This window comes from Panthera pardus, unplaced genomic scaffold (genome assembly GCF_024362965.1).
Source record: "Panthera pardus isolate Hobbes unplaced genomic scaffold, ASM2436296v1 HiC_scaffold_24, whole genome shotgun sequence".
Taxonomy (NCBI): domain Eukaryota; kingdom Metazoa; phylum Chordata; class Mammalia; order Carnivora; family Felidae; genus Panthera; species Panthera pardus.
The window spans coordinates 40,499,660-40,514,198 of NW_026526810.1; the positions used below are offsets into that span (position 1 = coordinate 40,499,660).

Below are 14,539 nucleotides of genomic sequence, written 5' to 3' on the forward strand. Positions count from 1 at the left end.
TTTACCCCCTCCCAGTTTTTATTTGTTGGTTGTATAATGTTTTCATTGCCAGGGCATATAACATTTGCATTTGACTTTGTTAACCTTATTTCTATATTTGTTTTAATCTTTTTTCACAGTAAATATGTTGATTACCAGTCTGTTTGTCATGGTTTTAGTTATCTGTTGGGCTGAAGTTCATCCTCTAGTAATTTCCTCAAACATGGCCTGGGAACAGCATTTTTTGATGTCTTTCATATTCAAAACAGTTCGATTATCCATTCTCAAAAGACAGTTTGTCCAGATATAAAGTAAGTTGGATCCTACTTTGAGGATCTTGTTTGTGGTGCTCCTGTTTTACAATATTGAATGTTGCTGTTGAGAAATCTGGGATAAGCCTGAATTATTTTGCCCTTTGTAAGTGATTTGACCTTTTTGCATGCAGTCCATAGAATTTCTTTATTTTGGAAGACTGATAATTTTATAATGACATGACTTAGTGTTGGGATTTGAGAATTTATTTTAGTGTAATTTTCTTGATTAATATTTAAAAATATTTATTCCATGTAATTATTTTGCCTTTTGAAGGAGAGAGGAGAATGTTGTCCAATATGCATTCATTTGATGTCCTTTGTCTGGCATAAATGCTTTCTTCTTTTAACACTTAATTTTTTTTATTTGCTCTTCTTATTATTAACCTCTGTGTCCTTCATTTTATTTTCCAATGCCTGTTCACCCCTGTTGTCTAATTTCTCTTTATCTCTCTGATTTTATTTCCTTACTTTTCCCTCAGTTTTGCCACTCTTTTTTTTTTAAATTTTTTTTTTTTTTTAACGTTTATTTATCTTTGAGACAGAGAGAGACAGAGCATGAACGGGGGAGGGGCAGAGAGAGAGGGAAACACAGAATCTGAAACAGGCTCCAGGCTCTGAGCTGTCAGCACAGAGCCCGACGCGGGGCTCGAACTCACGGACTGTGAGATCATGACCTGAGCCGAAGTCGGACGCTTAACCGACCGAGCCACCCAGGCGCCCCTTGCCACTCTTTTTAATGTCTTTTTGGTCTTGCCATCTCTTCTTGCTTTATGGTCTTCCAAATAGACACAGTTGTGTCATTAAGGTTTTAAAATTTGCAACAAAAATTTTGTTCACTGTTTTCATCTGCATCTGCTCCATGGCGTTTTTGTCTGAATTTTACGTTTTCCTTCTTTTATCCTAAAGTATTTTTGTTCAGATGTAAGTTTCTATCATAGTGAAGAATAAGTTGGATTTTCTTGGGCTAGCTCTTTTTGTACAAAGCTCCTTTAGGGAAGCCAAGGTTGCCATAATAATCTCACATTCTATTAGCTGGTTTATATAATAACCCTTTGCTGGGCAGAAGGTTTCCTGCAAATGTGACTTGTGTGTCTGATTTTATAGCATTGCCTTGTCTACTTCTCTGTACCAAATGAAGTCTGAGGGACTTCTGTCATCCTACTTGCCCCAGCTTCTGCACCTGTTTTTGCGAAGAAAGGATATAGCTTTGCACTTCAGGATGTGTTTTTCATCTTTAGCAAATTTTTGCTGACACTTTCTAAGATCTGTTACTATTGGGTCCTTTTGACTTCTCTGTTCTACTTCCACCTGCATGTCTTCTGTCTGATCTTGGCTGCTTTGGGTAGTGCTGTCATATGTTGTAGAGTCTGTGGATTTTATATGGTTCTTAGTTTCAATGAAAGTGAAATTTTTAGAATTTGGTTGTTGTGGCTTTGGATGAGTCCTAGGAAAAGGGGGAAATGTTGACTTATGTAGGCTGATCATATGGGAACTTCCAATTTACTATTTATTTTTTTATTTAAAATATTTTTTTAGTGTTAATTCACTTCTTAGAGACAGAGACAGAGTGTGAGCAGGGGAGGGGCAGAGAGAGAGGGAGACAGAATCAGAAGCAGGCTCCAGGCTCTGAGCTATAAGCACAGAACCCTACAGGGGGCTTGAACTCACAAACTGTGAGATCATCACCTGAACCCGAAGACAGACGTTCAACCAACTGAGCCACCCAGGCACCTCTGTATTTTAGTGTTTAAAAATAGCATCTCTCCTTCTTTGTTCTGAAAATCTTACCTAAATATTTAGGTACTAACAAAGCACTAGCACATGGCCGTCTACTGGGAGGACTGAAGATGAAAATGGTGCTAAGATGGTATCTACTGTTTAAAATTACAGTGTATGGCATTAAAGTTTAACATTTTCGAGTGGCTAACCGAGGACAATAAGGGATAACCTAGAGCTACAGTGAAGGGCTAGAACCAAAAGGGTTTTAGACTGAATAAAAGATGACCAGGTGATCTTAGACCATACCTCAGCCATACCATCCATAGCTTTTTCTATCCTCCTGTAAAACCTTCCTTCTAAGCCTAATTCTCATTTAAGTTGCTTTCTTGCCTTTTGACTTCTGGATATTTTCTGTGGGATTCTGTGCTTTTCTCTCAGTTACTAAATTTTCTGAACTAGGTTGTCCTTTCTTGGTTTTCAGTGATTTATTACTCATCTGTGTTACAGGGATCTGAAACATTGCTTAAAAGATACTGTGAATGAAAAAAAAAAGATACTGTGAATGAAACTAACGTAGTATTGTATGACAACTATACTAAAAAATAAAGACACTTTGAGACTTAATATTTATTTTTAAAATCGGATCCTGTTTTATTTAAAAGAAAAAATGGAGGCACAGAAAGCGGTTGATCATCTATTATGTATATCGTAATTTATGAGTAATTAAGGTAACTTTACCTTTTATGGGTTTACCAAATTAGATGTTTCTGAAAAATATAACCTTGTAACACACTCTACTATAGACTACTTATTTTGTAGATTTCAGGAAAGTATTGAATCTCAAATATGACTCAATAGCTCCTACGGTCTGAAAACCAGGTTTGTTGTTTGAATATATGTGATTGTCCACATTTCTAATTAGGGACACTATTCCATATATATCATTTTGGTGCATTATAATTTTTCCCATTGTTTGAGATCACTCCAATGGTAAAATTGCAGTTAAGGTCAGCGGTTTTATCTATCAAAATGATACTACGGTACACATCACTTGTAATAAGATATGTATTTTGAGTTTTTTTCTGATAGTGTTGATGGATTTACTCTGAACTATCCTTTTCTCCATTTATCTTTAAATTCAAAACCAGCCTGTTTTAGAAGGAACTTAGCCCTATAAAAGTCCTTAGAAATAGCCTGACTTACCTAGTGTTCAGCTCTTAAATATTATGTGTGTCATAAGGAATATCTAGAAACATATAGAGAAAACCCTTCTCATTTCCCTCTTTTCATTGTGGTTTCATTTCAACTGTATTTATTCTGAGTGGTTGACTACAGAGGATCATGTAGTATTAAGGACCTAATGTATTTGTCCTAAATTCGCTTATGGATGCAACCTTAACTCCTAAATCACAAGTTATGTCATTGTTTTGGGGCCCATTTTATTCAGTATTTTTTCCCCTTTCTTTTAGATCTAAAATAGATCTATTTTAGATTTTTTTCTTGGTGTTTTTTTTCTTAAAGGTTTCAGAACTGATAGATGAAAAGCATAAATGCAATTGAAGGAAATGTTATAGGCCTGTTTTGGAACAGCTTCTCATGTGATTCAGAACATTTTACCAGTGATTTAACATTTCGATGTGGCAGAAGAAGAGATGGATGTTACCTTAGAAATGGAATAGAGTTGTGTTTATAGAGTTTCAAACTCTTTAATGTTGTTATTAATTTACTAAGTAACACATTTAAGAAGAGTTTAAGTCAGCTGGTTTATATTATAAATGAATTACCTGGGTGGCTTGTTGAAAAATAAAGATTTCTGGGCCCTGTATCTAGACATTGTGGTTTATGGATCTGAAGTGGGCCCAGGAATTAGCATTTTGACAAGTACTCCTGGTTTTTCTAATGTAGGTCTTCTTTGGACTGACCTTTGAGAAAAACTGCCCTGGAGAAATTCTACAACTGAAAATGATGTACAATAAATGAATTAGTTAAATCTTGTTGGGGAAAAAAAAAGCTCATGTATGAAAGTATTCCACTTTAGAACCAGTTTATGTGACATCTTGAGTTTACTCATGAGGAACTAAATTTCCCCTTCAAAAATTTAAGCATTCTAGATTTCAGGGTGTTACTACTGCTGCTTTTTTTTTTTAACTCATACATTTTCTAGCATCTTGAGTCTGGGCAATGGCAAATTAGTTGTACTCAATTTTTAGTTCTAACTAGATATTATGAAATTTCATATATCACTTGATAATGAAACATCTACATTATGGCATATAACCTACATTTCCTATCTATACTCTATCTTGACATGAGTGTGAAATGAATAAGGTTTGTTTTTTTATTTATTTAATTTATTTATTTAAGAGTGGGCGAATGTGCAGTGGTTGAGGGAGAATGTCAGAGGAGGGGAGAGAGAGAGAGAGAATGAATCTTAAGCATACTCCATGTCCAGCATGGATCCTGAAGTGGGGCTCAATCCCACAACCCTGAGATCGTGACCTGAGCTGAATCAAAAGTCAGACACTCAGCCAACCAGGCACCCTGAATAAGTTTTAGTTTCAGTTAAGCATTTAAGTTATTATTCAATATTTATATCCAAAAAGATAAATTGCAAGGAAAAAAATTATTAGGTCAGTAACCAAGTTCTCATTTTAAAGTTTTTCTTTAAAAATTTTTTGTTGTTGTTTATTAAGATAATAGGTATTTATTGTTATTAGAATGTGAGTATGTACCACAAACTTTTGGTGAATATTTTCCCAGATATTTACCAAGCATAGTTTTAACATGGTCTGGCCTTGTTGTAAACTTACAGTTGTTTTTTGATGTCCAATCTTTTTTAAGTGTTAAATAAGACTTATGTTTTTTCTCTTTCAGTACTGTTGTCCAGACATGATAAATAACTTTTTAGGACTGGCTAAAACAGAATTTTCAAGTACAGCAAATAAAAATAAGACTGTTGATTCAGAGAAAGGAAAATTGATCATGTTAGTTAATGACTTTTATTATGGAAAACATGAAGGAGATGTTCAGGAAGAACAGAAGACTCACACAACCTTTAAATGCTTCAGTTGCTTGAAAATTCTTAAAAATAATATTAGGTATGTAAATACTTATTTTTATTTGTGTTTGAAAATTGGAATGCTAAAGATACAAATGTTGTATCTTTATCTTGTATTTCTCTGTGCCATTCTAGATAAGTAATTTTAATACTTTCTACTAAAGAACAAAGGCAGATTGTCCTGTTTGAAAAACTTGTTCTTTCTTGTAATTCAGAGTTGACTCCTGGATCCACTTAGTTGTATCTTTTTAAGATAACTTAAGAAAGGACAAACTTTATTTCAAATAAGGGAAAATTAACATTTCCCTTATATTATCAGGGTTTTAGGAATTTTCATGAGATTATTTTCATTCTTAGCTGCTTTTGAATTTTATTTTTCTTCACTTTACAAGAAGTACCACTTCAGTATGTTTTGTCTAGTTTGACCTCTTCCATATTAATCTTATTTAATGCTCAGATCTTTCAATTCATATTTGTAATTTTTGGAACATTTACCTTGCAGGAAAAGTGATCTTCTTTAGAGAAATACCAGTTCTAGGAAACATGTTGTCTCTGATTTCAAAATTTAACCTCTTCAAAAATTACAAATTTAATTTCCAGTGTAATTTTGAAGATTTAGACATGTATGCTTTAAATTTTATGACCTTTACTTTGTAATCTTTGTGTTACATGGAATATTAGTAGTTGTCATCCTATTAATGAGTACATAACAAGAACAAAGTAACAAGACCTATTGATTGGTATTTTCATTGGTTATGTAGCTTGACATTTATATTAGGTAAGGTTGTTTCTTCATTTTGTTACAAAAATTTTCAGACATTCAACAAAGTTTTAAAAATTTTACTGCAGATATTTGTATACTTACCACCTTGATTCTACCATTAACATTTTACTGTACTTTATTATACATCTCTTTGATATCATATATCAAACTATTTTTTTTTCACACATTTCCAAGTAAGTTGCAGACATCACTGGTGTGTGTGTTTATACAAGCATACCTATGTATGCCTTTTTATGTTTACCCTTGATAACTATTATTTGTAAATAGCATTCTTAGGTACCAATAGGTTACTTCTGGACCTAGTATTTATTTCATTTTCCTGTGAGTTCTTACGTCAAAAAGAAGGATATGGAAAAACCCTGAAATATATTGTGATATACTCCTATAACAGTTATTAAAGCTTTGTTTATGGTGGTGCTTTATAGTTTCCAAATTCTTTCATGTATGTTATTTCATATGAGTTTTCACTTTTCTTTATCTCCTTTTATTAAACTTTAACAGCCATCAATAGTTAATGGTCCTAGTAGTTTAACAGAAGGGATATTGTATTTTTTTAAAAAATTTTTTTAAATGTTTATTTATTTTTGAGAGCTGAGAGAGACAGAGCATGAGGAGGGGGAGGGGCAGAGAGAGAGAGGGAGACACAGAATCTGAAGCAGGCTCCAGGCTCTGAGCTGTCAGTACAGAGCCTGATGTGGGGCTGGAACCCACGATCTGTGAGATCATGACCTGAGCCGAAGTCAGTTGCTTAACTGATGGAGCCACCCAGGGGCCGTGAGATATTGTACTTTTTGATATAACACTGAAACAATATTACAGTATAATTCTGTCACCGATTTCCATATTATTACCCCTTTAATAGTAAAATACACCAGAAAAATCATGTTAATAAATGTGGTGCATGCATACAAATATGTTTCACTGACTTAGTTCCTTGTTATACTTAAGTATTACATATATGATATTAAGTTATTTCAGCAACAGCTTTTGCCTTTCCTTTGAGATTAGCCCACTTAATATTAAACATACGAAAATTAACAACTCCTTTTTTTGTTATTTTTTTCAGAAAAGTAGTTATACATTTTAGAGTACCAGATTATTTAGGAATTTTAAGCAAACAGCACTTATAACATCCAGGAATTGAGCATTTTTTAAAATACTAATTGTTGAGTAAATGTAACCTTAATGGTTAATACTTCATAACCAAAGGAGTTAGATGTGTTAAATAATATTTTAACAGTAAAAATTGGGAAGACAAATTGATGTTTATAGAGAATGGTAAGAAATTGATAGCTATAGATTTTTTTTCTCTGCCTCATCAACATGCTGTGGTGTGGTATTTTTCTTTTGTTTCCTACAGTGAATGTCACCAAAAACGGTTAGGTTTATTTTATTCTGTGAACATCTTGCAAGAAGTTTGTTTTTCTGTTTCCCTCATTTCCATAGTTTGGTTTGAGAGCATGAGTTCCTGATGGGGGCTCATATAATAATTGAGAGAAAGCTTGATAGTTAAAAGATTATTTTATATAGATACACTTGAATTGCTTAAAGTTGTGAGGTGAAAATTTAATGGCTTATGACCATATCTCTCTATATAAATATTCCAAGACTAGTATTTTCTATAGGTGTTTGTAGATCTGGTGTTAAAACCAAAGGAGGACAAAAAGATACTTCAGAGTTTGCCATAACCTGTTTAAGAGTAGTATTGTGGAGGTGTGAAAAAGAGATAAACGTTATAGCCTTCATGGTGACTGCTATCCAGATTAATAACATTATCATTTACTTTCTAGATTCTTTCCTTTACAGGCTCAAAGTGAGTAATTGTTAATAGTTGACCCAGACTAAAAATTGTTACAACTTTACTTTCAAATTCAGTAAAAAGCTTCAGTAAGCTCTTTTAAATAGGTGTTCCCAGTTTTATTGCACTCTTTGCTGTTGAAGGTCATAGTTCCTGCTCATAAGAAGCCTTTTAGGGAAGCTGAAATAGCAGAATGTAAAACTGAAAAATGGACGTTGCCTACAAAGGGCACAGTCTGCAAGTTAAAATGAACGGTCTGTGCTAACAGTAAACCGGTATCATTAAATAAAACAAAAGGTTCTCGTAATTGTAGGCATTAAAATTGCTATTACATGCATTTAGAAACCAAGACACAAGTAAAAATACCAGTAATTTGTCTTTTAAACAGTTGGAATCTATTGTATATCTTCACAACCTTAAAAGATTTCTCTCATGACTATAGCTGCTTTTGGTGGTAGGGTTTCCTTCCTTTCAAGTATTTTATTTCCTTCCTTTCAAGTAAATAAATTTTATTTAAAAATGTAAATAGTATTTGTGTATGGAAAAAAAGACTGCTTTTTTATCTTTAAAAAAACATTTTAATCTGAAATGATTAAGAATTAGAGCAAATTATTGAGATTTCATATTAATTACATTGATGAATTCTTTTAAAACAAAGATGAAAAGATGTTTATTTAGCCACTTAATGAAAGTGATTATTTAAAATACACAGTTTTCTAGAAGACTTTAAGGCTTTTGAGATTTTTTTTTGAGTAATGTATTTGTATTTTTAAGATTTAGATTCAGATACTTATTTTTTACATTTGTGTTTTTAAATCTGAATTTTTGCACCTGTTGACAATCATTTATAGGTTTATGAACCACATGAAACACCACTTGGAACTTGAGAAGCAGAGCAGTGAGAGCTGGGAAAACCACACCACCTGCCAGCATTGCTACCGTCAGTTTCCCACACCATTTCAACTGCAGTGTCACATTGAAAGCACACATACACCTCATGAATTTTCTAGTAAGTTACAGTATTGGATATTATCAATTTTGACAATGTAACTCTGAGAAAACCTTAAGAAGCTTGTTAGGAAAATAAGACTAAGAAAAAGACTTTGGAATTTGGGGGCAAAATTGAAAAAGTTTTAACTGTTAAAACTAGTTACTAAAATTAAAATCCCTCTTGTAAATAATTCATTAAGGTAAATAACCTGTGCATTATATGTGGGGGACTAAATTAAAAAACTCAGATCATAGTTTTAAAATATGAAAATAATGAAAAAAACAACTACAGTCATAGTTAAAGTCACAGATCTCGGAGCTAGATAGCTTGAGTTCAAATCCCAGGTCTGCCTTTTAATACAACTATGTGATGTTAGGCAACTTAGTATTTGAATAATGAGAATAATAGAAATACCTGTTTCATAACGCTGTTATGAGAATTATATGAGCTAATGTAAGTAAAGTACTTAGAACTGTGTTTGGCACACCAATAAAAACTATATAGCTGCTGTCTGTCACTACCACCAATACTATTGTTATTATTGATATAGATATATAAAATGAATTTTATTCATATATATTTGTGTTTGCCTGGTAACGATACTTTTTTCTGAGGTATAATTGACATAGAGTTTCAGTTATACAACATAATGATTTGCTGTTTGTGTGTGTGTGTGCATCTTAAAATGGTGTAATGTCTTTTCCCCCCCACTTTTAGCCATTTGCAAAATCTGTGAATTATCATTTGAAACAGAGCATATTCTTTTACAACATATGAAGGACAATCATAAGCCCGGTGAAATGCCATATATTTGTCAGGTATACATGTATTTTATTGTGTACTTAGTGTTTGGTTTGTTTGTTTTCTATTGTTTTGATTATAAGATTTAAACCTCTTGGGCCAGGGGTCAGCAAATTTTTTTTTTGTAAAGCACCAGGTGATAAATATTCAGGCTTTCAGGGTCATATAATCTCTGTTGTAACTAATCAACTCTGTTATTGTAGCACAAAGGCAGCCACAGACAATAAGTAAATGAATGTGATCTGGCTGTGTTTATTTAAACTTTATCTATGGACACTGGAATCTCAATTTCATATAATTTTTATGGATCATGAAATAAAATTGGTTACTAAAATTAAAATTCCTTTTGTAAACTATTTATTAATTTAAAAACCTTTGGTATAACTTATGCATTGTATGTGGGGATCAGTAGAGAGTTGAAATTGGCCCACAGGCCATTTTTACCCACTCCCGATTGGACAAAGAAAAGCCCTGTGGCTAACAGACAAATGTAGAGACTTAGCTTACTATATAGGGAAGAATGTAGGCATACAAGGGAACCATGAAATGCTTCTACTTACAGAGAACTCTACCAAATGCTTTGGGATTAGTAATTTTTTCAGAATTTGAGGAAATAGAAAAAGAAGATAAAAATATATTGCCAATGTCATAGCCTGGAAGCCATGTATAATCTAAAGGAAAGTGCTGTTTTATGTAGCAGAAAAAAACTTTGTAGGACAGGAGGTGTTAAAGCTTGAAAATTCAAGTCAAGATGGGGATGATAATTAAAAAGAGCTGATAAAAATAAGGGAATCTAGTTATGTTTTGGGAGCTATCCCTAAACTTTGAAAGATAACTTTTCTCTCTCAAAGATTATCTTTCACTGCTTGTATTAAATGGGATTCTAATAGCACCTTATGTTCTTCTAAACAAATGACCTATCATTGTTACTTTGTAATTGATACTTTGCATATCATTATACATTTTCAAGTTAAACTAAACCTTCTTTATTTGTAGGTTTGCAATTATAGATCATCATCATTTTCTGATGTGGAAACTCATTTTAGAACATCCCATGAAAACACTAAGAACTTGCTATGTCCATTTTGCCTCAAAGTTATTAAAATTGCAACACCCTACATGCATCATTATATGAAGCATCAGGTGAGATTTACCAGTTCTTATTTGTTCATGTTATTTTAGCAAAAAGATAGGTTATTACTGAGAACATTGGTTAGATTTGTTCTACAGGAAAGCAAGGTTATTTCAAATGACATGATTAATTTTGATTTATGCTGAGTTACTTGTGAATCTTTCACTTCTTTTCCTTGCTTCCTTTCTGGTGATGTTGTATCTCATAAGTGAAAATTCTGAAAGATAGCTGGAAATCAGAAACCTAGGATTGAAGGAAAAAAAGGAGAGATGAGTGGAGTATTCAAACGATTGGATATTTCAGAGCCCAAGAGTGGATATAGGAATGATTTTGAAGGTAGTTATCAGGTGTGGGAATGATTTTGAAAGTGGTTTCTTAGAACTGAGAAAACATTGAGGACTCATAATCTTGTTTTCCATTTTCTCTTCCAACCTATTTCCACTTTTTAGCCCCCTTATTATGAGAATACATGTTGTTATCATTGACCAGAAGTGGTGTTTTATAGCTGCCACTGATAAAGGAAACAGTAATGACACTGCTTGGTACATGAACTCTACCAAAGAACTGTATTTAGGCCATCACTTGTTTTATGGATGACTTATGTTACTTCTGCTATGTAATTTTTGGGACCCAATATTAGCACTTATACCCTTCTCTTGAATTCTGGTGTTAATACTTACTGGTTCTTTTCCTGAAGCAATTAAACCACCCTTTGTTTGGGTTGAAAACCTTTATGTAACACTGATCCTGTTCTTAAGTGCTTGAAAGAGCAACAACAGTGCCTTTGCCAAAATGAGAAGTCACTGGGCTTACTGAATCTGATCATGCAATCAAGTTTTGCCACCTCCCTAATCAGCTCATTACATTTTCTTATTATTGATGAAGTTGGCACGCTGATTGGTGCTCACTTTGCTTTCAGTTCTAGTCATGAGACAATCATGAAATCATCTTGTGGTTTTTAACTGGGAAAGATCATAAAAGTAGAATTTCCAAGTGAATTTTTTTTTTCATTTTCATTTAAATTCCAGTTAGTTAACATACAGTGTAATATTAGTATCAAATTTAGAATTTAGTGATTCAACACTTACATACAACACCTGGTGCTCATCACAGGTGCCCTCCTTAATCCCCATCACCTGTCAAACCCATCCCCCCATCCACACCTCACCTCTTAGAACATTGGTTACCTCTGATAACCATCAGTTTGTTCTCTATAGTTAGGAGTCTGTTTGTTGCTTTGCCTCCCCTTTTTTTCCCCCTATGTTCAGTTGTTTTCTTTCTTAAATTCCACATCTGAGTGAAATAATATTTGTCTTTCTCTGTCTTATTTTGCTTAGCATAATACTCTCTAGCTCCATCCATGTCATTGCAAATGGCAAGATTTCATTCTTTTTTATGGCTGAGTAACATTCCATTGAGAGTGAGTGTGTGTGTGTGTGTGTACCACATCTTCTTTATCCAATTGAATTTAGTATCACCTATGTTGTGACTGGGATGATACTCCTCTTGGAGAAGTTTTGGCAAGATCTTTCTATTCTAGGTTTCCTCAGCAGTGTTCCAGCAGGTGTTAATAGATGTTTCCCCCCACATTGTTACTGGTAAATAAATTTGGTAAATGCCCAGATTTACAATATTAAACAGTTTGGTTGTCTGTTTTTTAAAATAGGACTTCTCAGAAATTTTTATATGACAGTGAACTTTGTGAATTTCCGAGCAAGGGGTATAGTATGCATTAGTCCCCAAACTTTTTTGGCCACTAACCCCTTTATTTGCATAATACCTATTAACATTTTTTTGAAGAATAGAATTTTGGAAACACCGTTTTTGGTACTCTTTATTTCGCCTTTGGCCTTTAATTTTGAATGGGAGAATGAGATATAAAACAGTAGTGCTATTTCATTATGGGAGTTTTAACATAATTTTCCCCACATGCTTTCCTAAGCTCCAGAGTGAGATGTAGATGTGGGAAGAATGATAATTATGAAAGAGATGTGTGGGGCCACTATGTGGGCTATGTGATTTATAAGGTTTTTATAAACTGAGTTTTATGTCTTAACTTGCTGTTGGTACCCAGTTTTCTTTGGTTTATATGGAATACTCAGGAGGCAGGCAGTCATCAGTAAAGAGGGGAGAAATCTATTAATAAGGATCATCAACATCCTTGAAGGTATTTACAGTTTGTTTAATTATTTACAAAGGCTAGGACACCACAGTTGAGCAGGACTATAAACTTGTAATTGAGGTGACGTTATTAGTGTGATATTAGACAATAAGAATTGTTGACTCTGGCTCATTTTATTGTCTTCGAAGACTTTGGTTGTGACTTTTTTTTAAGTAGTTTTGTTATTAAGTCTCGGGATTTTAGAGCTAAGAATCCAGTTTGTATGACTTAAGAAACAATATAAGTGATTTTGGATGTGTTAAATATGCTCATTAGATCTTTAATAAAAATGTTAAGCAGTTAACATATGCCACATGCCATCACTTACCTTATGGCAGCAGCAGGTGCTTTACAAACATTATCACATTTAATCCTCACAATCACATATGTATATTATTATTTCTAACTTATAGATGAGGAAACAAAGTTTTACAGAAAGTAACTTGCTCAATGCCTTATTACCTAATAAAAAGCAGAATTAAAATTTGACTTCAGAGCCCAGGCTTTTACTACTTTATCACAGAGCCAGATTTCACATTGGCATTAGATCTAAGGGTAGAAATCACATATAGTCAGAATCACTCTTATATCCTTTAAGCTTCTCAAACAATGTCGTATGTGTATCAAAAAGTTCAACACCAATAATTAGTTCTCTATCCTTGGAATAGATCACCATTTTTTTGATTGAACATGATGTTACTGAAAAATGCACTGTTTTCTTTATCACTCTTATCACATTGAAATGCATGCATACACAAGAAACACATGCAAGACTTGTGTCCAACTAAGGGAATAGTAGATTAATTTATTCTATCTCATGATTCTGGACAAATGTTCATTGAATGGAATGGCAGACGTTTTGAACTAGTTAAATTGTACTTCTCATATGTACTTTCTCTGTCAGTCTCTTGCTTTCCGCCTCACTATCCATTTACTTAACAAATATTTACTGAGTGCCTTACTATGTGCCAGGAGCTGTTTTGGTTATTATATAGCAGTGAAGAAAACAAAGTCTAAGCTCTCTGGAATTTGAATTATAGTGGAGAAAGATAAATATATGTGTTTATGTTTGAATGTATATGCATGCTAGCTGGTGATAGTACTGTGGAAGGAAAATGTGGAAGATGGAGAGTGCCAGAGAGGTGTTGGGAGTGGAGGAATGGTTGCTGTTATGTATATATTGTGGTGAAACGCGAGCCTCTCTGAACGAAATAAAAGAATAAGCCACGTAGAAGTCTGGGAGAGGAAACATACAGTGAAGTGAATGCATACATGGGACACTCAAAAAACAGCAGAGGACAGTTGTTGCTAGAGCAGAGTAAACTAAAAAGAGGAAGAGAAGTAAGAGGTAAGAGTGTAGCAGTAGAATGCAGGCTAGTTTATGTAGAGCCTTGTAAACCAGAAATAGGACTTGGGAAAGCCATGGGAGCATTTTAGCATGTGAAGAAAGATCTACCATGTTTTAAGATCATTGGCAGCTAGGGGGAGAATAGACCATACGGAGGAAAGAACATGACAGGAAGGTAGGAGATTATTATAGTAGTCCAGGTGAGTGGTTTGGTAGCAATGGTTAGAGGTAATGAGGGGTGGAAAGATTATGAAAGGTTTTGAAGGTAGAGCTGACAGGTTTTATTAGTGTGTTAGTTATAAGATGTGTGAGTGAGTTACTGATTTTTTGTCCTAACCAGCTATAAGAGTATAATTTTCATACACTGTCATAGGGGAAAGAGTGAGAAAAGAACAGATGTTGGGGGGGGGGGGCAAGGAGTTAGGGAGAAAAATCCAGAATTCAACTTTGTCCA

At 33.7% G+C, this 14,539-nt stretch overlaps 1 protein-coding gene across 15 annotated transcripts in view; it reads left to right on the top strand.

The window, feature by feature from the left end:
- ZNF280D (zinc finger protein 280D) overlaps positions 1-14,539 on the top strand; it is a 319,813-nt gene that overhangs the window by 229,732 nt on the left and 75,542 nt on the right. For all 15 annotated transcript variants that reach the window (XR_008417077.1, XM_019442008.2, XM_053889035.1 and 12 more), the window contains 4 exons: positions 4,887-5,110; positions 8,504-8,661; positions 9,361-9,461; positions 10,441-10,587. Coding sequence is in view for 14 of the 15 variants with exons in the window: in XM_019442008.2 (XP_019297553.2) it covers positions 4,887-5,110; positions 8,504-8,661; positions 9,361-9,461; positions 10,441-10,587 (630 nt within the window). In the remaining variant the exon portion in view is untranslated. The remainder of the gene's footprint in view (positions 1-4,886; positions 5,111-8,503; positions 8,662-9,360; positions 9,462-10,440; positions 10,588-14,539) is intronic.